Source organism: Podarcis muralis, chromosome 14 (assembly GCF_964188315.1).
Source record: "Podarcis muralis chromosome 14, rPodMur119.hap1.1, whole genome shotgun sequence".
In the NCBI taxonomy this organism is placed as follows: Eukaryota; Metazoa; Chordata; class Lepidosauria; order Squamata; family Lacertidae; genus Podarcis; species Podarcis muralis.
The window spans coordinates 10965960-10991666 of NC_135668.1; the positions used below are offsets into that span (position 1 = coordinate 10965960).

Sequence of the window (25707 nt, forward strand, 5' to 3'; positions counted from 1 at the left end):
CAAAATTAAAATACAACATTAAGATACTGAAACATTAAAATATTAAAATGTAGCCTCCTCGCAGGAGGAGAAGGAAAAGAAAAAAGAAAGGGAGGGAGAGAGGGAATCAAATTGGCTCCAAGCCAAAGGCCAGGCGGAACAGCTCTGTTATGCCATATTAATATAGCCTCACCTGTTGTAAGAATTGCATCCAGGTGATTAGGCAAGAGCTGGTTCTGTTTTCTTTTTCTTCTGAGTCACAGTTGGCAAACATTGGAATACATGGACAGATGCAAATAAAAAGAAGACACGTGTGGGTGACTCCCAGGTCCTGCTGCTGCTACCACTGCTGCTGCTACCACCATCTTCTGTTATTATGGTTACAGCCCCTTCCATGTCTGCACTGCTTTATGGAGCACGGCATAGAAAAAGTGGGTCTCTGCACCCAAAGTACTGACAATCTCAATTTAGAAATTGAGGTTGGGGTGGATAGCCGGGGGGTGGGGGAGTAGCTGGTGAATGTGGCAATTGCAGCACAAGGAACCAGCCCTGAGAAAGAAGTAAGGTGTTAAAGAGGACAAAGGATTTTTAAAAACTTACAGTACTGTCGTACCTCTTAAGTCAAACGGAATCTGTTCTGGAAGCCTTTTCTACTTCCAAAACATGCAGAAACAAGGCACGGCTTCCGATTGGCTGCAGAAAGCTCCTGCAGCCAATTGGAAGCTGCGGAACCCACCTTGGACGTTTGGGTTCCAAAGAACGTTCGCAAACCAGAACACTCACTTTGCAGCGTTCGGGAGCCAAAATGTTCGTCTCGCAAGGCGTTCGGGATCCAAGGTACGACTGTAATTTGTTTTTTTCCTCTAGTGGCAGTAGTCTAGAACTCAGATGGCTCTAGGGAGAAAAATTAAGGGTGTATTCTATGAATCTAAAATAAGTATAGAGTTTTGCTGTTAGGCACAGTACTCCCTGTCGTGACAGTCATAAAGTGTAAACAAAAACGGGAGAGAGAGAAGTTTCTAGTCCTCATGGTCCTGAAAGTGTGTGGGAAATGTCTACTGAAATCACAGTAGCCAGAGTTCAAGGGTTTGAGAAACCGAAAATTTCCAATTGTCCTGCATAGGTTGAACAGTGTCCTGTGACCATACACAAACAAAACGTACAAGAAAACGTTATACAAAGTTAAAGTCCTGAGAGATCATAGGGAAAACTGAAGCAGTCTGCAGGCCAATGAAGTGCGCAGAGCAACTGTAATATTCCACTGAGGTCAAGAGCTTTCCCTCCACACACCCAGCATTATTTCAACACGGATATGCGCTGGCGTTGCTCTACGACCAAGCAAAAAGGCTACGTTAAATCTATATTACATAATGAAGCATCAGCCTCTTCTGAGCTGGCTTCTGTTATGTGAAAAGACCAAAGTAATACCTAAGTAACCTCACTAAGGGGATCAGTGCCTCTGCTGATGTCAGACTGCTAAGAAGATTAACAGGTCAAAATTCCAGCAAGTTATAAAGCAGCATTATTTTTCAGGGAGGGGGGAATAATACCCTAGTGGAAAACGCATGAATTTTATTAGACGGCGTTACAATTACACAGAGGAACGTTATAAGGAGAGGTTCTCAGGTGTCAAGTGATCACAAGTTTAGGGTAAATTAACAAAATAGGTAAAGGGACCCCTGACCATTAGGTCCAGTCGTGGCCGACTCTGGGGTTGCAGTGCTCATCTCGCTTTATTGGCCGAGGGAGCCGGCGTACAGCTTCCAGGTCATATAGCCAGCATGACTAAGCCGCTTCTGGCAAACCAGAGCAGTGCACGGAAACGCTGTTTACCTTCCCGCTGCAGTGGTACCTATTCATCTACTTGCACTTTGACGTGCTTTCGAACTGCTAGGTTGGCATATATTTCCCCCCAAAACTAAAGGAAATAAGGTATGTGGAACCACCCAGCTTTGATGCAGTGTGTGTGTGTGTTGAATAATGGAAAAACAGGCAACAGGTGGAAACAAAGATTTGGGGAGGCTTACATGGGATGGTGAAAATCTCAAGAAAAGTCATGGAAGTGACCATGATGTGGCCTAGAGATGATGAAGTTGAAGGAGCTGGAAATTTTTGTATGGACAGAGAGGGACGGGCCTTAAATGGGAATCTCCGTGGTAGGCTGAGGCCACATCCTCACCAAATATTTACAACAAGACGATACCACTTTACAGATTCATGGCTTTCCCCGCAAAGAATTCTGGGAGCTGTAGTTTAAGTGTGCTGAGATCCATGGTCCCCTTATAGAGCTACAATTCCCAGCGGTTTAACAATAAATCCTGCTTCACCAGAAACTCTGGAAATTCTAGCTCTCTGAGGGGAACAGGGGTCTCCCAACAACTCTTAGCACTTTTAACAAACTACAGCTCCCATAATTATCTGGGGGAAGCCATGACTGTGCTGTATGGTGTGAACGTGGAGTGAGGTTCTTTTGCCTGTAAGACCAAGCAAAGTTTTCTTCATAGCTAAGGCAGCAGCCATTCATCCTTCCAGACCAGAACTCACATTTAAACCCAACATGTGTCCTACTTTTGAACAAATTCTATCTTATTTTGGTCTGTTTCTATATCTAGAGCAGTGGTGATCAGCAACAAAAGGTCTTCGTGGCTAAACAGGAAGAAGAACACAGGTCTCCCCAGGTCTAGTAAGACACAGCTGACCACTACACAACACCCACCCATGTGTGTGTGTGTAATACAGGATCCAGCCATTTGATTAATGTAGCTATTTTTTAAAGTGTTAAACCTTAAATCACTTCTTCACCAGAGACAGGGGCCTGGCATAAGGAAGCAGAATCTATAAGCCACCCATATACCCTGTCGGCATAGTAGCTTGTGACTTATTTAATTCAGATTTGTGTGTGCGTGTGTGTATATGCATGTGCTTGTATATACGTGTTTCCATGTGTGCACATGCTTGCACATGTGCCTGTTTTATCTGCACCAAGGGTGGTACATGTTATGCCTGCCACCCAAATCAGCAGCCTCGCATCTCTACCTCCACTTCTTCTCCACTGTAGATATGCAAAACGTATGATACAGCAGCAGCAAGTTGCAAGTTTTCCTGTCCCTACGAGCAGCAGCCAGCAGGTTAAGGAAGGGGCAGGGAACCTTACGGTGCGATGGCATCGTGCCACACACTTTACCCTACTGAACGTTACAAGGGGGAAGAGGAGATGCTGGATCGCTGCTGCTTTTGGTGGCAAGATGTGACCCGTAACATTTCATTCCGGCTTCATAAAAGTCAACGATCCAGCAACCACCTAGCATTTGCCGAGCCCAGTGTTGGGCGATGAGATGGGTACAGATATAAAACAAATCTGCCAGAACATATTCCAGCGGGAAAAAGCAATCACCTTTTAAAAGAAGAGAAATTTAAAAGGGTCCAACAAAAATCTTTATTCATTTTAAGACTACAGATCTGAATGCAAGTTTCTTTTGTAAAAATAAAATAAAAATCCTCATTAGGTTTACTTACATCCTGGCTGCAAAAAGAACAGTGCAGTCATTATATATATTTACACGAATCTTGTAGACTTTCAGGCTTGCATTATGCATCCTCCTCCTCGTCTTCCTCATCACTGATCACGTACTTCTTGTGCTTCTTGCTCGCCTTCTCATCATCTTCTGCTTTTCTTTTACCAGATGGCTCACCCTCCTGCAGGGAAGCAGATCGATTTTAAGCCAAAATGAGCATTTCTCTAGGTGGAAGTGACTAAAACTGCAATTTGGATCATCCGTGCACTAAGAAAAAGGCATTTAATGCTCCCAAAGAAAATGATGCTCCCTCGTTGGTTAATAATGACACAACATTTAGAGCCTATGGAAACAGAGGTTGGGCTAAGGATATCTAAAGATGCAAACAGGACAGAGGACAGCTGGAAAAAACAGCCACATCAACAGTACCTGAATCACGTTTACTCAAAAGTTAAATTCCCCAGAGCTAAACCCACCAGGAGTGACATCTCAAGGCCTTCCATATGTGCTGTGCCAGGAAGATTTTGGGCATAACACAGCGACAGAGTCTCAAACAAGCCCACATTCCCAGCATGTTCGCACACTTGTCTCAGAGACGTCTACGCTGGCTTGGTCATGTGCACAGAATGGAAGATGGCAGGATCCCTGAGGATGCGCTCTACGGGGAGCTGGCTTCAGGCAACAGCCCCACTGGCAGACCAACTCTGCGTTACAAAAATGCCTGCAAACATGACACAAAGGCTGGCAAAATCAACCCTGCCGTGTGGGAATTCCTTGCAGGCGCCTGGAGACAGTCAGGTCATGAATCCATAGGAAAAATGACTGCTGGGAGGAGCGCAGAGAGAAGAAATGCCATTGTGCACCTGTCCCAATGAAACAGGACATTGCCACCTGCAGTAAAACATGCCTCTCCCATATCTCTACAGTCGCAGCAGGCACTGTGACCTTCCAGCGGTTTGACACCCATAGCACACTCTTCCATTGCCTCTCAAGACAGATGGATACAAGCCATTTGTCGTTGGCATCTGTGTTCCCCCAAAATTTGCTTTGGAGGGTTTCCCAACCCTCTGGAGCAGACTTTGAGGGTGCCCAGGGGGCTGCAGATCAACTGCACAAGCAAAGCTTGTCGTGTGAATAGTACAGCAGCACCGGATGCAACCTAATGTTTTTAGGATTGCAGTTTCCTTGGGGCAAAGAAGGGACAGGAAGCAAGCATCCGAATGCTCCCTGCATAAAATCTACTGCAAGTCCCTCAAACGAGGCACCATTCATTGTTGTGGGAATTCACATGGTTTCATGATGTCAAGACAGGAGTGTCACTACACATCACAGAAGGTGTGAAGTCAACACAGCGATGCCCTTTTCAGTGGCAGCCTTACATCGTCCAGAAACTCTGGCCTTGCCTGATGGGCATATTACAGTAGTTATGATTTCAGCCTAGATCTCTGCTAATTACTTGTTGTTAGCAAAAGGTAATGCATCTTGTTTGTTTTGCCAAAACATAGACTGTGTGCAAAATCTGGGGAAAAAGCAAACAATGCGATAATTATAATTTGCTCTTAATTTTCAGGTAAGTATCCTGTTCTAATTTACAATGAAACCACTTCCCATTTTAAGAAAGAATGCATTAACAGTGATGAGCTTAAATATTTCTTCTTTTCCCCCCAGAGAAGATCTTGTATCCTAGTACAAAATACTTCAGCAAATGGCACCACCTACCCGCAAAAAAAGAAAACCGACCCAAATGCATTCAAGTTTAATATTTTTCCTTTAGCTGTAAGAAGCCAGAAGTGCTACTGGGTGATTTGGGACTTTGGGTGAAAGCTAATTGCCATCTCCTATTCCCTGACTATTAACACGCATCCAGGTTTTGTGCAAATGAAAGATCAAAATGGAGTCCTTGAGAATTTCAAAGTCAGCCTCTGCAACACATGCTTCAAAAGAGGCTGGTGGTTATTTTAATGAAGTAATCCATAATGTGTGTGTCTCTCGCAGTGAAGTAGAATTTCAACAGCTTTCTACCAACTGGAAAATTACTTGCTTTTTTATTAATGAACCCAATTACTTGATTCATTTTTCGCTATAAAGCTTAACATAATGGAACCTAGGACACCCATTCAACATGGGTCCTGATTCGGGGAAGTGCCTGGGATGCTAGAATTTTTTTTGAGGGTGGGGAGAGAGCAGGAGTGGCTCCTGGGTCAAGGGCGGCTGATTCAACCATCTACTCAGAAGCTGAAACAAATAGTGCAAACAGTTCATAAGGCATGGACAAAAGTTGAATTCATGCATGCAAACTGAGCATCCATGTCGTGAAATGATATGACCACAATAAAAAAGAAGGCGTTTAAAAGGGGGACAAATTGAGGGGATGCCGAAAATGCTTCCTTGCCTGTGGGGCTGCTTGGTCTGGGTCAGGGACAAGGAATCTCAGGTGCAGGGTGTGAGAGTGTGTGTAGAAACTAGCCTACCATTCAAGATAAACTTCACATGCATTGTCCCTCCCACTTTTGCCTCTGGGCTCCACCCACCACCAGCATGTGGTCCAGAAGAGAATTGCAGCCTGCAGGCTCACAAAAGTTCCCACCTCTGGTCTAGGCACAAATTAAATGCTGACTTTAATAAGCCCGACCTCCTAAATAATGATGAACCTCTACAGACTGAATTCTGCCCAGGTTTCCCCACCACCACCCACAATGCACGTCAACTGATCTCGATGCAGTGCAGAATTCTTCTTTTGGACTAATTCACTTCTCCACCTCTTTCTGAGAAGTTCTGCTGAACTCAAACATCATTAGTGCAAGGAGAGCGGTCCTCTGGATCATGTTTGGAGAGCAAGGGTGGAAAAATGGTTGCAATGAGATGCATACCAAAGTACAAGTCTGTGCAGCCCATAATTTGTGGTCCATGCAGATGTGCTACTCCCTTAACTACTTTTTTTAATGTTTAAGCGCCACCATGTGGTGAAGTTAAACGTTAGCAAACTAAATTGCTTTTAAAATGGAAGGTGGGGGGGAGAGTAAGCAGAAGTCATGGTTTCGTTGCCTTTCACCTACACAGAAATTATAAATTTGTGGCACCAGACAGAATTCCGCTTGAAGAAGCCCTTTGATTGGAGAAGGCTTGGAGAAGGCTTTTCTTTGATTGGAGGCTCCCTTCTTCAATGCCATGAATACCACTTTTGAAACACAAGACCAAAGCCTCCTTGGGCATGCTGGATACTGAGCCACTTAAGTAAAAACATGCAGGCATCTAAAATTACAGCATTAAACAGATGCTTTTCAGCTATGATCTTAAGAGACAACAATGTTTTCAGACTAGAATCTGCGCGAACCTGAAGGATGCTAGCAGGCTTTGTGATGCAACTTTTTATCTCATTGCATTACCCTCAAGAATTTGAGCCCTGACTCCCAAGTTCCAGCCCAACACTCTAAACCACTGCGCTACACTGGTTTTAAAATGACATTAAAGCCAGAGTATTCTGACAAACCTAGACAGCATCTTAAAAAGTAGAGACATCACCTTCCCAACAAAGGTCCGTATAGTTAAAGCTATGGTTTTCCCAGTAGTGATGTATGGAAGTGAAAGCTGGACCATAAAGAAGGCTGATCGCCGAAGAATTGATTATTTGAATTATGGTGCTGGAGGATACTCTTGAGAGTCCCATGGACTGCAAGATGATCAAACCTCTCCATTCTTAAGGAAATCCGCCCTGAGTGCTCACTGGAAAGACAGATTGTGAAGCTGAGGCTCCAATACTTTGGCCACCTCACGAGAAGAGAAGACTCCCTGGAAAAGACCCTGATGTTGGGAAAGATGGAGGGCACAAGGAGAAGGGGACGACAGAGGACGAGATGGTTGGACAGTGTTCTCGAAGCTACCAGCATGAGTTTGACCAAACTGCGGGAGGCAGTGGAAGACAGAAGTGCCTGGCGTGCTCTGGTCCATGGGGTCACGAAGAGTCGGACACGACTAAACGACTAAACAACTAAACAACAACATTCTGGGTGAAACAGTAAAAAAAAAGAAAAAAGGGTATGGCAAGTCTCAGGAAACATTAGGTCATAGAAGAAGTCCAAGGTAAGAGAGCTTGACTAGTCTTCGGCATTTCAAACTAACATGTACAGCAGAGACAGATGTTGTAGGATATCACCATCCCTGACTTTTGGCCTCGATGGCCAGGGATTCTGGGAGCTGAAGTCTAACAATCTCTGGAGGGCCCTTGGTTCTCCACCCCAAGGTACAGAGTGGTCTATATTTCAAACCAATTATAGTAAGCCTGGGAGTCATTCTGGACTCACAGCTGTCCATGGAGGCGCAGGTCAATTCTGTGTCCAGGGCAGCTGTTTATCACCTCCATCTGGTATGCAGGCTGAGACCCTCCCTGCCTGCAGACTGTCTCGCCAGAGTGGTGCATGCTCTGGTTATCTCCCACTTGGACTACTGCAATGCGCTCTATGTGGGGCTACTTTTGAAGGTGACCCGGAAACTACAACTAATCCAGAATGCGGCAGAATGCGGGAGCAGCCGCCAAGACCATATAACACCGGTCTTGAAAGACCTACACTGGCTCCCTGTACGTTTCCGAGCACGATTCAAAGTGTTGGTGCTGACCTTTAAAGCCCTAAACGGCCTTGGTCCAGTATATCCGAAGAAGCATCTCCACCTCCATCGTTCTGCCTGGACACTGAGGCCCAGTGCCGAGGGCCTTCTGGCGATTCCCTCACTGCGAGAAGCCAATTTACAGGGAACCAGGCAGAGGGCCTTCTCGGTAGTGGCACCCGCCCTGTGGAACACCCTCCCACCAGATGTCAAAGAGAAAAATAATTACCAAACTTTTAGAAGACATCTGAAGGCAGCCCTGTTTAGGGAAGCTTTTAATGTTGAATAGGTTATTGTATTTTAGTGTTCTGTTGGAAGCCGCCCAGAGTGGCTGGGGAAACCCCGCCAGATGGGTGGAGTATGTATGTATGAATGAATGAATAAATAAATAAATAAACAAATAAACAAACACCTGAGCCACTCAAAATAGACCCCTTCACCATTTCTCTCACCTCGTCACTGTTGAGTTTCTTCGCTTTCAGTAATCTCTGAGTTTTATCTTCATCTGAGCCCTCATCGCTGTCTGAAGAATAAATCCTAGCACGCTCCTCTGAAAGGGAAAAATATATATATGCATTTCTCTCCAAGAGCTAATCTACAAAAACTGACCGTAACTTAGAAACTGGCCGCTTAGAAGTGACAATCCTTTCCCTCCATGAAGCCCTATCAGCGTTGTTTATTTGCTTGTCATCACCGGCCATTGCAAAACGAAACAAACAAAATAATCACATATTATTTCCAAAAGGATTTCCCGCCATCCTCCTCTTAGGTATTAATGCTCCACTTTTCCTTTGTGCGATAAGCCCAAAGCAACACCCTGGACTTAAAACCAGATAAATCCAGGACTCTGCGCTAAGCCGACCATACCTCTTATTCCGCCTTTATATCTGTTTTTAATTGCTGCCAGGCTGATGGCTTCTTCTCCTTCGTCCTCTTCATCGTAGCGGTCAGGCTCCAAGTAGCTGGCGCTCAGGCCCCGCTGGTGCTGCTTCTCTCGCATTCTCCTCTGCTGGGACTCCCTGCGAATGGAAGCTCGCAGCCTCTCCTCCTCTTTCTGCGGGGGGAAATGGCAACAACATAAGGGTGTGCCAAGGATATCTCAAAACAGGTCTCAGACTGTGCACTGCCCTGCACATCACTCACCACTAATTTACACCCCTCTTATTGCCCAAGCAGAATTCAAAGTGGTTTTCAAAGTACACCAGTTACAAGAATATTAGAGTAGAAACATCCATAATTAAAATACCCAATAAATCAATCCTATTAAACAAAACATTAAAACAGGTGAGGATTGCGGGGATGCCTGTGTAAACAGGTGCATCTTCAGAAGCCTGTGGAATGCCAATGCAGATGAGGCTTTGGCATTCTTGCAGCAGTTAAGTCTCGTTCTACTTTTATTCCAGGTTATTTTTCTGCTACATGGTGAAGCAGAGCAATGTGGCACAGGTTTCACGTGCTCTGTTTCATGACTTGCTCTGGCCTGGATTACACAGCTTGATCAATAGGTTAGAGAGGGAGGAAGAAGGATCCAAGTAAGGTTTTTTGTTTTGCTTCAGACTAAATTAACTTGAATGGGACGTGGGTGGTGCTGTGGTCTAAACCACTGAGCCTAGAGCTTGCCGATCAGAAGGTCAGCAGTTCGAATCCCGGTGATGGGGTGAGCTCCCGTTGCTCTGTCCCAGCTCCTGCCAACTTAGCAGTTCGAAAGCACGTCAAAGTGCAAGTAGATAAATAGGTACTGCTCTGGCAGGAAGGTAAATGGCATTCCCATGCGCTGCTCTGGTTCTGCCAGAAGCGGCTTAGTCATGCTGGCCGCATGACCTGGAAAAACCATCTGCGGACAAAACGTTGGCTCCCTCGGCCAGTAAAGCGAGATGAGCACCGCAACCCCAGAGTCGTTTGCGACTGGACTTAACTGTCTGGAGTCCTTTACCTTTTTAAATTGACTCCCAACTCAGCTCCACCATTTCACCAAATGGGGGAAAATGTATTTTAGTCCACTGGCAACATAGCAGCAAGGCACTGCCCATTCTTACCTAGCAGTGCTGGTGATACCATAAAATAGTTTATAAAGACTGATTGCCAGATTCCGATACCGAGTTTTGTAGGATATGGCAAATATGAAGTTACTCTTATCTCTTCTGTTCATCCCCTCTTGTTCCGTTCTTCTCCCCCTTTTCAACTGTTTGCAGCGTCAAAGAAGCTCCCTGGCTACCCACAGAGATGCCAAGGTAGGTAAGTTTGTTTTCTATGGCAATTCAGACTCCTGCCGAGCAAGAGCTTAGCTGCATTGAGGGCAGTAAGTCTAAAGATGCTGCTGAGTTATGCATACAAACAATATTTTAAGATTTGCATATAAGGGACAAATTTAATAATGGCTTAGAAGGCAGATTTTGATTCCAGCTACCCCACCCCAAATCTATACCTTAATCATTTCTGTTCGTTGGGACTCTGGATCACGGCCAGCCATGGGCAAGATACGAATTTTTTGTGTCTTGGAACATCTGTCTGCGAGCGAGAGAGTCATCTTTCTGTGTGTGGCACTGTCTGTTGAGTGAGGCCTGCGGTAAAATTGTTACTGGGTTAAAAAGCACTTCTTTCAGGGAACTGCAGGTTTGAGAAAACAATTGCATGTGACTGAGCTGATTCACACAACACGCTGTGCCAACCTGTAGCCAAGACCATCTTGTGGGTTGATCATCGGTTGCAGCAACCTCCTTCAAAGTAGCCTTTTCAATGCCCGGACACTAGGAGGTTGACTTCAAAGAGGCTCCCTCTGAGCAATGACCAGCTGATTGTCAGTTACAGGGAGCCCCTTTGGAATCTCTGCAGAGGGGGAAACGCTCCTAAAAGTAGAAAATTTCTCCCTCTGCAGAGAAAGCATTTCGTATCCCTGGAAAGAACAAAATCTCCATTTTAAATTTCAGCAATTTTCTCTCTCTCTTGAGAAAGTGGTTGCATCAGGTACTTCCTAAAGGGGAACTCCTAGCACAACTGATTCCAGCTGACTGCCAGGCCTTCAGCTGTGCAGCGCTCTCTTGAAGCCAGGCCTTCAGCTGACTTGGCTCCTGGGCCTGAGGTTCCCTACCTGACACTGTTAGAAACTGAGATATAAAAGCTATTCGGCATATGGCCCCTTAAAGCTAGGTTACAGGCACACTAACAGAATGTTTGGATGCATATGTTTTTTTAAAACAAGATCACAAAGCTGAAAATGAATTGTGTATATTCTCAGCTCCAGCGAAAATCTGACTCGCGCCCATAGCATGGCAACAAAAAACCAACAAACGCTACTGTCCGCTAGCCAGTCAGATGGTGATGTCAGGTGCCATCCTGCCACCCAGGCATCTTCACTTGGTCGCAAGTGGCTGATAGCCAGGTGCAAAATGTGCCTGGCTAATTCTGAATGCAGCTACCTGCTATAGGCCATAGACAACAGTGACCATAATAAAACGATTCAAGAGTTTTGTGGCACATTAAAGACTAACATATTGAGTATAACATAAGCTTCTGAAGACTAGAGTTCACATCATTCGATGCATTACATATTTTCCTGAATTGGAAGGTAGACACACACACACACACACACACACACACACACAGAGAGAGAGAGAGAGAGAGAGAGAGAGAGAGAGAGATGATAGATAGATGATAGATAGATAGATAGATAGATAGATGATAGATAGATAGATAGATAGATAGATAGATAGATAGATAGATAGATAGAGATAGGGTTGAGGGTGGGTGGGAATTGTAAGAAGTGAAATTAAGAGGGCATAGAAGTAGATTCTGAGCATTATGTTAAAGTTTAAAAGGTATGTAAAATCATCAGTGACCACAGCAGCACTGATGAAAATAATCTAAACATCCTGACGCTGATCAGTTAATTAATGCTTGTAGATGAGGCAAGTTTCAATGTTCTTGTTTAAACATGGCTACCCCCCTTGGAAATAATTAGGCAAACCACCTTGTATCCTCTTTCACATTCACTGTGATGCGATTACATGCAAGTATTTTCAACTCAATGGGATCCACGTGCTTACCTGAAGGTTAGTTTTGTTTTGAACACAGCTTGCCCCTGGAGACCTGTTCCTTGCCTGATGAAGAGATGGTTGTGATCCCCCTGCAATGGTGCTTTGTACACATCGAACACTTCATTCCCCAAATGTAGTGACATGCTTCAAAAGGAAGGAGGATTGCTTCGATTAGCACACAAGCCAAGAGCCTTATTTGCTTTGCTTATACAAGTACATTAAGCCAACTGAATACTTCGACTGATGTATTTACAGGCCCGTGATGCCCATATCGTGCACTCTGCCATTCTGTCTCAGCTTTGTCCTCTTTCTCCAGTCTCCTTTCCTTGGTCCCGTTTTACTTAGGCAGGAAGCCTTATTGCAGCAGCAGCCTTTGAGTTATTTTTCTGTTTAATGGGAGGCGCCCAGTTGATACAAGCAAACTAGATTTAGGATGTTATTATCTGTTTACAGAGCAGTGAAGACAGAAATTCTGACGACTCCTTCTATCATGGATTATTATTTTTTTACAGGTGTTACAGAATTTGGCAGTGCCTGTGTGAAACTTGCTAATTCTCCCAATCTATAATTATGCTCTCCTTGGTTCTGTTCCTAGCCTGTCTTTTATCCTGTTTATTGTCAGTTTTCTTTAACGCGCTGTATGGATATGTTTTTCTATGTATTCTTGCCTACTGCCTCCAGGCCCTCCTGCCATAACACGGATGCCCTAACAAAATTAGAAATAGCAAAGGAGAGGGATATGGGGCTTCTTAAGCTTCACTGACGGCACCTTGCACTTTCCTCTCCCTGTGGGTTTTTATATGGGTAGCGACATCGGCCATTGAGCAGCACTTCCACCAAGGTGTCTACCACTGGAACCTTCTCTGTTCCAAAGTGGGCGGGAGGCAGTAGTTATTTTGAGCTACCTTGGTAGCTTTTTCTGACCTTTAGTGGGGCAGCTCATTCAGCCTGGATCATAGCAACAAAAGCAGCTGCAATACAAACAGCGGTATATACATATTTAAATAAATAAAATGAAAGGCGTCCAGAAAGGTGAGATGCAATGAGGCTGAATGAAGGGATAGGGCAGAGCTCTGTCCCAGGTAAGGCACTGAACTGCTTAAAAGCTGGCCGCATGATTCCTTGCAGGAAGACTCAGCCCCTTCATGGATGCGTGCCCTCTTTCACTCAACTCAGAAAACAGAAAAATAATAGTAATAACTGGGTGAACGAGACCAGAGATAGAACTCTATGCAACACAACATGTTTCCTTCTACAGTTCAGAAGCATGGGTCAAGCAGGATCAGGCACAAACTGACCTCCCATCAGACCATTTGACTATCCGCGCGTTGCTTTCTCGAACCTCGCTCCCTTCTTCATCTCGGCGAGTTCGCCAGCGTATCGTGTTCTCCACCTGCGGGGACACAAAGTTGCCGCGTGCAGGAGGTATTTCTTGAGAGAAATGTCACAACGCTTGCAAGAAATAGAGTGTGGGGAATGCGGGAATAATGCTGGTGGGAATGTCATACACTGGTATTCTGAACTGCTGAATTCATGTTTAAAATATTAACTGGTTTAATGCATTAGTGTTGTGAATCAATGAGCAGAAAGACAGCTCAGTGTACCATGAGGGATTTAGCAGGGGGGCAGGGAGGAGAGGCCACCACTGCAAGTTCAGACCTTTTCTGCTAAAACTTTAGCGTAACATGTTAGTCCTCACATATAACATGCATGCAAACCTGAAATTAACTTTCTCTCCTCCCCATTCCCACTGTTGCTTCGCATGTGTCCCATTTTAGAAAGTAAGCTCCTTCAGGAAGGAACCTATCTCCCTCCCTGTTATGCTGAAAAGTAATAATCCATGTACACTGGTACCTTGGTTCCCAAACCTAATCCATTCTGGGAGTCCGTTCGACTCCCAAAACAGTTCAAAAACCAAGAAGCGGCTTCTGATTGGCTGCAGGAGCTTCGTGCACCCAATCGGAAGCTACGGAAGCCGTGTCAGACGTTCGGCTTCCGAAAAATGTTTGCAAACTGGAACACTTACTGCTGGGTTTGTGGTGTTTGGGAGCCATTTGTTCGACAACTAAGCCATTCTGGAACCAAGGTACCATTGTACATTGATGGAGATATAACTAAATAAAAACCAAGGAAGAAACCCCAGGTGCTCTAACTGGCAGAGAGAATGTTATCGTGCATATACTATGGTAGTGCTCTAGAGGCCAGCCCTATTGATGCTCCATAGAATGAATCAGTGTCATATTTTGTGTTTAAATAGTAATTTGAACACTCTCAAGAACTTCATGTAAGTTATCGTGGTCATCATCATTTATTTATTTCATTTACAAATCACTTCCCAGAGCGATGGATGTTTTCCTAACAATGACGTTGTAAGGTGGGTCAGTATTCTTGTCCCCCTATTGCAGATGGGGGCCCACAATTGGCTGGGGTGGGTGGAGAAGGCTTGCTTAGGGCCACCTACTCCCTGCTCTTCCTGGGAAGAAGTTTCTTGCAATGCTCAGCTTCATCTGAACCCTCCTGTAACTTAAGCCCATTTAATCTAATGGGCATCAGTTACAGTAGGGTACCTTTCAGCTGAACGTTATGAGAAACGTCTTGATGGAAACAGCAGTTGGACCATGAAACCAATTGCTGAGTCTTCGAGAAGAGTCTGGGCGGCTGCCTGTTGGAAATGCTCAAGTAGTGGGTTTCCTGCATTGAGCAGGGTTTGGAATAGATTACTTAAAAGCTTCCCCTTCCAACTTTAGGATTTGATGGGACTTCACCGCAACAGTGAATTTGAGCTGGGGACTTCTTGGTGCATTGCTCCATCTCTCAGAACTATGCTACACAAGCTCTCAATGTTTAAAGAAGAGATGGGGAACCTCCGGCCCTTCCAATTCAGCTGGACCACAGCGCTCCCTGACCATTGGCCATGCAGACTGGGGTTCAAGGGAGATGGGAGTCCAACAACAGCTGGTTCCCCAGCCCTGATCCAAAGCATGAGGCTTGACAGGATTGTGTTCCAAGACATAGCAAGGAGTGTTTGCATGTTGCGTGGAGGCAGAATTTATGGTATACGGTACCTTTAGTTTTAACCTTGTTCTACCTTCTTCATCCAGCATCTCCTCATCTTCAAATTCATCCTCATAGTACTGTGGATCAAAAGGCCTGCAATAAACCGGAATATCGGTTACCATGGATGTCTTCCTTTCCTTGCAAAACAATTTGGTACCAGGACTGGAATTCTCACACAAAAACCCAGTTATGGGTTTGTGGCCGCAGTTCCTTTGTACACATGGTAGGGGGTGGGAGAGATCAGAGAAGGCGAATGATTATTGGAGAAGGGCTGTAGAACATCTGCCTTGCATGCAGAAGGTTCCAAGTTCAGTCCCTGGCATCTCCAACTTGGGTTGGCAGCAACACACACGGGACACCCTGGAGAGCCACTGCCAGCCAGTGTAAACAGTGCTGATCTAGGTGGACCAAGGTGTGACTCAGTATAACACAGCTTCCTATGTCCTTAAGGTTTGCACATTGTGCAACAACATCACAAGCAGCTTGTTTGTGCATTCTATTGTGCAACAACGTTCTTCTGGTGCAAAACATTTCGCCAGTGGAACAAGTGCACTGCTAGGTGACTTTCACTTCGCACTACATTAAATACAACCCTCAGTTACTATCTTCTAGCAAGACAGAGGGTTTCAAAGTCACACCTGAGTTTTCCTAGTACAATTCTGTTTATTTAAAATGCTTATATTCTCCCTTTCGTCCTTATAATAAAGATGGTTTATAATAAAACCAAACACAGAATTAACTTGTTAGCATTAGGGTTTTGTTTTTTTGTAAAAGACCTATTTACAAATGTTTCATGACTAAAGGTGGGGGGGAGGACTTGTGTTTTTTACAGTTGCAATTCATCTGTGGATAGCACTACAAATTGGTTTTCTGTTTTTGTTTTTTAAGACCCTGGAAAACTTGTTTCCCAGACTGAGCCTGTGACTTTTACCTGGGCTCCACACTGAGGAAGTTGGGAAGCTTCACAAAATATAAGTCGTTTCCCAAGTCTGTGTTGACTTTAGGAATTTCGACTTCGATCCGCGTTTCAGGAATAGGTTCCTCCTCCTGTTGATCCTCGTTCAATCCATTCTCGTCCTATTCAGTGGGGAGGGGAGAGAAAATCACGTAGGAAATTATTGCCTTTAAATATAATTCCATCTCTTCCATTCCAGAGTGGTACATGCTCTGGTTATCTCCCGCTTGGACTACTGCAATGAGCTCTACGTGGGGCTACCTTTGAAGGTGACTCGGAAACTACAATTAATCCAGAATGCGGCAGCTAGACTGGTGACTGGGGGCGGCCGCCGAGACCATATAACACTGGTCTTGAAGGACCTACATTGGCTCCCAGTACGTTTCCGAGCACAATTCAAAGTGTTGGTGCTGACCTTTAAAGCCCTAAACGGCCTCGGTCCAGTATACCTGAAGGAGCGTCTCCAGCCCCATCATTCTGCCCAGACGCTGAGGTCCAGCACCGAGGGCCTTCTGGCGGTTCCCTCATTGCGAGAAGCAAAGCTACAGGGAACCAGGCAGAGGGCCTTCTCGGTAGTGGCGCCCACCCTGTGGAACGCCCTTCCAGCAGATGTCAAAGCGATAAACAACTACCTGACATTCAGAAGACATCTTAAGGCAGCCCTGTTCAGGGAAGTTTTTAACATGTGATTATCCCACTTTTTTCCTAATACAATTTGAGAATACAAATCTTAATATACATGTAAGCATTAAAATATAATTTGTCAAGTTGTCAGGTTAAATCCAACACTGATGCAAAAGCAGGACCGGGAGACATGGGCCACCCTCTGACCTCACAGACCAGGAAAGGTACTTACAATAGGTTGCCCTGGAGTTGGGGGCTTGTCTTCCCCATCGCTCCCCGAAGATATGTCATCTGCTCCTCCAAACAGATCCATTGCATCTTTATTACCTTGCCCAGAAAATAAGAAACAGAAATCATACTTAGAAGGTTGGAAACTGGAGATGGGGAAGGACTGGCTTTGTTTTTAAGAGACAACTTATTTATAGAAAATATACTCTACAAGGGGTGTAAAAATAGATATTAAAAATAAAATAAAATTGTCCAGTAGCACCTTAGAGACCAACAAAGTTTGTTCTTGGTATGAGCTTTCGTGTGTATGCACACTTCTTCAGATTCTTCGTGCATGCACACAAAAGTTCATACTAAGAAAACGGGGAAACGGTTATGTCCCTGTGGAGATGGCAGTATTGAGTCAGTGGCTCTCATGTGCTTCTGGCTTGAACTCTTTGTAAAGATTTGAGGAGTGAGGTTATTATCCCTTTATTATTGTCCATGCCAGGTCTTTCAACCATTGCTACTGTGTCCTTTCTTTTAGCAAATCAAGATGATCAGGTGACAGCAAAAAGTGCAAGGTTTTTAGCGGGGGCAATTAGAAAAGATCTATTATTTGATTATTGATGTAACCCCCCCCCCCCCAATGTATTTTCTATAGTTAAGTTTTTACCTCTATCTTCAGCACATTTTACTTTATTGCTACGGCTAGTGGCTGATGCAAATAAAGATTCTTCTGATTCTGATTCTTTTCTCCTCTCAGACAGGGCTGCTGTGAGGATTTATTTAAAAGGGCAGGGAAATCAAGCATTCCCTTCTTTTTAATCTTAATATTTTGATAATTTTATTACATTGACTTGTTTTTAAAATCTGTTGGTTTTATTGGCATTTTCTTATGAGTATTTTATATTATTTCATGTAAAGCTTTATATTATTTCATGTAAACCTTTTATTATTAAATTGTTATTTCTTTATCCTATGTGTTAAAGTCACTTTTCTTACAAGGTCGGCCCAAAGTGCCTTACATCCTTGTTTATCCCTTCCTTACAAACAAAAACAAAGCATTTTTAAAAAAACAAAAAACTAACTACAAAGTTTGCCCTCCAGCTTTCCTGGAGAGAGGGAGGCAGGCAAAGATTTCCTCAGAGCCTCCTGCTCCAGCTGGGCTCCTTTGCCCTACACAGAAACCTTCTTCCAACAACTGGCCTGTGGGAAGGTGTAACAAAGTTATCAGGTAGACGTGGCAGATGCACATGAGGAGCTGTGCATCTAAAGATGTCAGTTCTCTGGCAGTTGGAACTTTGTCAGTTGGGAGAAGACAGTTAGATCTCCGGGGCAAAGAGTCACAGAAACTGAGAGAGTGTCAGAGAGGGAGTGAGAGAGAAACTAGGTGATCTCAGCTAAGCCTGCCCACCCAGTCATAAAGATGTCCTGTCCTTTAAATGAGAGTTCTTCCACCTTGGGGGTCCCCACCTGTTGCTGCGCAAGACCCATCGTTACCAGCCAGTGTGGTCAACGGAGGGGGCATGATGGGAGTTGTAGTCAAATGGAGACCCAAGGTTGAAGAACATCGCTTTGAATGACTTTAGTGATAAGGAACGTGTAGCTAGACTGGAAGCAAGTTTCTTACTTCTTAGTCTTTAAGGTGCCACAAGAATCTTTGTCATTTCAGTAGCAGGTATGTTTCATTTGGTTTTGAGACTTTGCTCTGTATGCCTTGCCCTTGTTTTATTTCTAAAAAAAACCTTGCCCACTTGGCTTATCAATGACGTAAACCCTTCCAGGTATTTAGTGGTGTGCTTCAGATGCCTTTCTACTGGGGATTTTCTTTTGAAACTTAAGGATGGTCCATTCTGACCATGTGGGAAATCAGGAAGTGGTGCCAATGAACTGGTCTAGCAAAAATTGACCTTATCTCCGAAACTGCTCTTACAGTGAGACCTAGAAAATTATATGCACCACAGAAGGATACCAGGAGAGGGTGCTCACTTTGGCAGCACAGATACTAAAATTGGTTTCCAGGAGAGGGAGCCAAACATTGTTAACACTAGGTACGAGGGTTGGATTATTGCAAATTGTTCAACTTGATTTAATATTGTAATTCTAAATTTTTATACCAAATTTTAATTTTGTATTTCTGTAGTGTTATAACTTGCAAGTGTAATGAAAGCCAGTGTAATTTGTTTTAACTCATTCTAACAACGTATGTTTATTTTGTTGTAACCCACCCTGGGGTGAAAAAATTCCATAAATAATAGTATTTGGGGGGGGGGGGGGATAAGTAATTATTAGGTAGCTCTAGACCAGATGAAATTGTCTCAGGTGCCAGATCCAGTCCATGGAGCAACATGGAGCCAATCCTAGTTTATAGGAACTTTCCCACTGAAGCACTTGACCTCCTTTGAACCCTATAAAACAGGGGCAGAGGAAATGTGGAATTCCAGCTGCTGTTGGGACTAAAAACCCCTTAATCCCTGGCCACCGGCCTGCTGGCTGGGGGGTGATGGAGTCCAACAGTATCTGGAGGTCTACAGGTTCTACATCCCTGCTCTAAAGCAAGTGACAAGAGATGACCCAAAATACTGAAGTCAGAGCTACCGTGAAAATAATCAAACATGTAGATTTGTTGTTAAACAGTTGCTTAAATCAACTGTTGCAGTGACAACTTTCGATCTACTGCAGTGGAGGATGTGAAGGGGAGCTTGCCATTGCAAACCCAACCTCAGATGAGTTTTTGTTTTTTTTAATCCCAAATGACAGGAGGGGCTGCTTACCTTTTTGTCCTTCCACATCACTATCCATTTCGGAATCCGATGCAATTTGTTTCTTACGCTTCGTTTGCATGACTTCTTCATCACTGTCACTGCCTCTTGCCGATTCTGCAAAAGCAAATATCAATCTTGAAGCCCCCTCAGCACTTTCTATTATTATACTGTATATATTTCCATTACTGTATTTCCATTAATATATTATTATATATTACAAAATCCAGACACGCTGAATAAAACACAGCAGAGCAATGTCACTTTGAAGAATGGCATTCGTACCAGTGGACTTCCTAAAGTATTGTTGATGAAACCACACGGGTGCTAAAATAAAAATGACCAAGCAATGCAGTGGGTATATATAAAAGGAAGATACTTAAATCCCTACTTGGCCTTGAAGCTCCCTGGGTAGGCATTCAGCAATTTTTTTCAGCCTTCCTGCTATCAAAGGTTAATAGTGAAAAACAAACAAACCCCCAAAACATTACAACCCGTCCTGAAATTTTGGAGGAGTTTTAATTTTTTATAAAAAGGTAAGTGGAAAAAAGTGTGAGCACCTATGAAACACAAATTCTAAGAGATTATCTAAAGGGACAACTGTTCTGCAAACTAAAGATGGATTGTGCTAGACTTGTTGATTTGGGGTGGATGAAAAAGAGTAATCGTAGAAGAAGAGTTTGGATTTGATATCCCGCTTTATCACTACCCGAAGGAGTCTCAAAGCGGCTAACATTCTCCTTTCCCTTCCTCCCCCACAACAAACACTCTGTGAGGTGAGTGGGGCTGAGAGACTTCAGAGAAGTGTGACTGGCCCAAGGTCACCCAGCAGCTGCATGTGGAGGAGCGGAGACGCGAATCCGGTTCACCAGATTACGAGTCCACCCGCTCTTAACCACTACACCACATTGGCTCTTGTAACCTTCAAGATATGACTACTAGGCCAAAGCTCAGTGGTAAAACACATGCTTTGCATGTAGAAGGCTGGGAAAGAATCTTGCCCAAGAGCCCTCCTGACCTAAGGTTTCCCCAGCCCTGTGTCTAGACATTTGTACCCTCAATTCTCCATACCCGATTTATGCTCATGCTCTTCTTCATCCTCCGAGAGCCTTCGCTCTTCATCATCGGAATGCTGGGGCCTCTCTTCGTCAGAGTTCTGCATCTTTTCCTCGTCTGAATGCTGCAGCCTTTCATAGTCATCATCCGAGTTCTGCATATTCTCCTCATCAGAGTTCTGGGGTCTTTCCTCTTCATCAGAAACCTGTAGCCTCTCTTCGTCATCATCCGAGTTGTGCATTTTCTCCTCATCGGAGTTCTGCAGCCTCTCTTTGTCATCAGAAGCCAGAGGTCTCTCCTCGTCGTCCGAGTTCTTCTCATCGTCATCCAAGTGCTGGGGCCTTTCTTCATCATCCGAGTTCTGGAGCTTCTCCTCATCGTCTGACTGATCACTTCTGTCCTCCCTTTCCCATTTTTCATCCTCAGAGTGTGCTTTGTCAGAGCCTTCTGCCTCAGAGTGGTGGCTGCCTTCATCTGACCTGTGATCCTCTTCATCCTCGTCCTCCTCGTGAGCAGCTTCAGAGCCACTGTGCTGGTCCATATCTGACTGGTCATTATCCTCATGTTCAGAATGCCCTGAGCCTTCCGAGCGATTGTAGGATCGTTCAGACCGGTTATCACTGCCACTATGGTGAGAGGCGCCATCATCCTCGCTGTCGTCACCAAACAATTCTTTGTTACTGGGTTTCAAAGCCTCTCGGTCGTCATCTCTGTCGCTCTCGCTACCAGAAATATTACTGATGGAGCCAACAGGCTCCTGGTCAGAGTCTGAATCTGACCCAGAATCAGAATCTGTGAAAACCAAACAAACATAAAAGGACAACGTTAGCAAGAGGAAAAGAGTCAGATAACATGTATAAAAATCAACTGACCAATACCATTTTACAGTGGTACCTCGAGTTACATACGCTTCAGGTTACAGACGCTTCAGGTTACAGACTCCGCTAACCCAGAAATAGTACCTCGGGTTAAAAACTTTGCTTCAGGATGAGAACAGAAATCGCACGGCGGCGGTGCAGCAGCAGCAGCCCCCCATTAGCTAAAGTGGTGCTTCAGGTTAAGAACAGTTTCAGGTTAAGAACAGACCTCCGGAACGAATTAAGTACATAACCAGAGGTACCACTGTATTTATGTTCACCTAGTCAAAAGGAAGCAAATCCATCAGATATATGCAATTTGAAGAACTAGTCACTTTGCTGAAAACACTGACAGAAGTGAAAAATCATAATTTAAGTAGTAGTCCAGGAACAATCCTGACTCAAGTACTACGTAGAAGTAAAGCAAATGTTGACTGAAAATGGGCAAAACAGTAAAAACAGGTTCAGGTGGATAGCTGTGTTGATCTGTCATAGTCATAATAAATAACAAGATGGCAGTTGGTTCCATAGGGAAGGACAAGGGATTTTTAAAGCGATAGATGATCAAAATTAGCTTTAGTATGTATAATGGGACATGAATCCAATATCTCTATTCAGACCAGGTCTCTCCATAGTTTTTAGTTTGGTAATAAGTTGTAATTCAGCAACTTCTCTTTCAAGTGTATTTCTAAAATTCTTTTGCAGTAAGGCAGCTACTTTAAGATCTTGTATAGAATGTCCTGGAAGATTGAAGTAAAAACAGGATAGCCTGAACCATTATGTCCAAGCTTGATCACTGAGATCACCTGCAGGAGCGTCACTTTTAAATTGTCAACTTTAAATTGTCTATACAGGCAATTCAGACTGCATCTTTCCACAATGGTTAATTAATGTCTATTTTAACTTTTTAAATATGATTTTTATTGTATGTTGTATGTATTATTACTGTAAACTACTTGGGTATTTTTCTTTTTACCACATAGTGTATAAATATTTTCATAAGTAAAAAAAAACAATATTTAAGACACTGCTATTTAGTCCCATTATGCTATAAACTGGCCCATAAAGATCAGCTCTCCTGGTCATCTGTGCAAAATAAGAATCACCACGAGATGACCACATAAGAAAAATATTATCCAAGCTGGCTTATCCCCAGCTTTTAAGCCACGTATGACTGGCATGAGAATGTGACTGATAGGTAAACTGGCAATTACTGTTATTGACTAGTAACTTTTGTGGTTTTATTTATGAGGATGCTATAGACTGACTTGACAACAACCGACACGGTCACAGCATTTTGGTGCTGGCTAGGGCTGACAATAGTTGTAGTACAAAACACCTGCAGGGAATCAGTCTGAGGATGGGTGACTTAATGATATTTGCATTTGGGCAGAAATTACATTTTTTATCTTGCACTACACCACTCTGCTTGCCAATATGACAACCATCACACATCGAACCCTAAACAGCCTGTCTAAAAAAGGTCTCCCTTGCTTGTTTTCTTTTTCTTTCTTTCTTTTTTAAAAGACACCAAGACCTTGGATCTAGTGCACAGAACCAGGTAGTGTACAGCTTGGAGATCACCACAATAAAAATCCCTTGTTTGATAGTGGCCTCCAGTTTAATAGATGGTGGGTCTGCCCAAAGAGTAGGAAGACACACATATCTGTTTCTGAGAAATCTGATTCAAGGTCCACAAGTGTGTCATGGAGTACACCAGTCTCCTGTGATCTGAGAAAAAAACCCCACGGCAAACCACTATGTAAAACAATACACGCTAGCAGCATTGTTTAAGATGTTCTTGCAGGGTACCTAAAATGAAGAAGAATTTCAGAACAGAGGTGCATGGGTGAGAAGGGGGATGGAGACGAATGAACAGACAGAGACCACAACATTGTGACCAGATGAAAAGGAAATTACAGTCGTACCTTGGATCCCGAAGGCCTTGGTACTCAGATGTTTTGGATCCCGAATGCCGCAAACCCGGAAGTGAGTGTTCCGGTTTGCAAACGGTCTTTGGAACCCTAATGTCCAAAGTGGCTTCCATGGCTTCCAATTGGCTGCAGGACCTTCCTGCAGCCAATCAGAAGCCGTGCTTTGGCTTCTGTTTTGGAAGTCGAACGGATTCGACTTCCAAGGTACGACTGTATTGTACCTTTAACAGTGGCACATAAGGATTGCAGTGTTTCCCAAACTTCAGTCCCCAGCTGTTGTTGGACTGCAAATCCCATGACTCCTGACCCTTGGTCCTGCTAGCTAGGCATGATGGGAGTTGTAGCTCAACAGTTGGGGACCCAAATTTGAGAAATACTGGATTATAGTAACCATAGCTTGTGACAAAAGCATGAGAAAAGTCCCCCCCCCCGGTTGTCACGCAGCTGTTAAAAGGTACAGAAACCATGCCTTCCTTTGCACTTGCCCCATTCACATATTGCGAGTTTTGGAGTTTCAAACCAGTCTCACAAGCCCCAACTTATAGAAGGATGAGAAGATGAAACTGTGAACGGGGGGGACGGACAACTGAAATCTGATTGCAGGTAAATCAGCGCTCACAGTTGGGTCGGGGGAGAGACACTCAGGTAAGATTCAACCCATCGCTCACTGTCAGCCTAGCCTCCCTCACGGGGTTGCAAGAATGAAAAACGGGGCAGGGGCGGGAAACAAACTTGAAAGCATCCAGCCCTCTTCTCCCGCCTCATCCCAGCTGCATTGCAAATATGGCACTTTGCTCATGTTCAGAGGAACTCTTTTTTCTGCATGGCATTTTGCTCATGCTCAGAGGCACTCTTTTTCCTGCATGGCACTTTGCTCATACTCAGAGGAACTCTTTTTCTGCATGACACTTTGCTCATGCTCAGAGGAACTTTTTCCTGCATGGCACTTTGCTCATGCTCGGAGGAACTCTTTTTCCTGCATGGCACTTTGCTCATGCTCAGAGGAACTCTTTTTCTGCGTGGCACTTTGCTCATGCTCAGAGGAACTCTTTTTCTGCATGGCATTTTGCTCATGCTCAGAGGATCTCTTTTTCTGCATGGCCGCCTCTCGTGCACTCTGGTACCAAAACAAGCCTTGGGGCTGAGCTCCGGGCGCGAACAAGAAAGAGGAGAGAATTTGAAAGGAATCAAAAGGCGGCGGGGGGGAGGTTAAAAGCCAAGGCCTCCTTCCGCGCATGCGTGACACAATGCGATATGCCCCCTCCCCCGGCGTCCGTGTCTCCCCCCCCCCCCCGCCCACGTTACCTTTTTGCTCCGGCTCGGTGTCAGCATCGCTGCCGAACAGCTCCTCCATGTCCGCCATGGCGAGGGGGAGCCCAATTTCCTCAGGCCACCTCAGCGGACCCGGCGGCAGGGCTAGCGGAAGAGGGCGCCTTCTCGTGACGTAAAACAACTGCGACTGAGGGGGGAGGAGTCGTGCCTAGATTTACAATAAGTGAGAGATAGAATATAGAGCGGTTACAGACACTTCCGGTTTAAAATGAAAACCAAACGGCATTCACTTGCGTTAAACCGGAAGTGACCGCGTGGGCGGGCGGTAGTGGTTCGCATAGAGATAGAAATACAGAGTCATCTCAATCTATATAGAGATAAAAATCCTGTGCTGCAGTGGGTCAGGACGTCTGGCTGTTAACCAGAAGGCTGCTGGTTCGAGCCTACCCAGGGATGGCTGTGGGCAGGATTAGGTTGGCGGTTCAAATCCCCACGACGGGGTGAGCTCCCGTTGCTCAGTCCCTGCTCCTGCCAACCTAGCAGTTCAAAAGCACGTCAAAGTGCAAGTAGATAAATAGGTACCTGTTATGTATTGAATTGAATAGGATCCAAAATGCAGCAGTCTGATTGGTCCTAGAACAATAGGATCCAAAATGCAGCAGTCTGATTGGTCCTAGAACAATGGAACAGTATGGTTGGTCAGCAGGAGCCACCCAATCCAGCTCCAGGTGGAAGTGAATCCACAACCTGATTGGCCTACAGGAGAATCCCGGAATTAGCCAATCGCATGCAGCCCATTGTGTAAATAATATATATAAAGCAGATATTGTGGGGGAACTTCCATTCCTCC

General features: G+C 44.5%; 1 protein-coding gene across 1 annotated transcript; it reads right to left on the reverse strand.

Moving 5' to 3' along the window:
* Positions 1 to 3391: 3391 nt before the first annotated feature.
* Positions 3392 to 25048, reverse strand: LEO1 (LEO1 component of Paf1/RNA polymerase II complex). The gene is made up of 12 exons (XM_028706168.2): positions 24891 to 25048; positions 20810 to 21586; positions 19751 to 19855; positions 16999 to 17093; positions 16119 to 16264; positions 15196 to 15280; positions 13429 to 13523; positions 12140 to 12274; positions 10522 to 10657; positions 8964 to 9150; positions 8549 to 8646; positions 3392 to 3675 (listed from the first exon to the last, which is right to left on the reverse strand). The coding sequence occupies exons 1-12, from the start codon at positions 24946 to 24948 to the stop codon at positions 3568 to 3570; spliced, it is 2025 nt and encodes a 674-aa protein (XP_028562001.2). The 5' UTR covers positions 24949 to 25048; the 3' UTR covers positions 3392 to 3567.
* Positions 25049 to 25707: the final 659 nt, after the last annotated feature.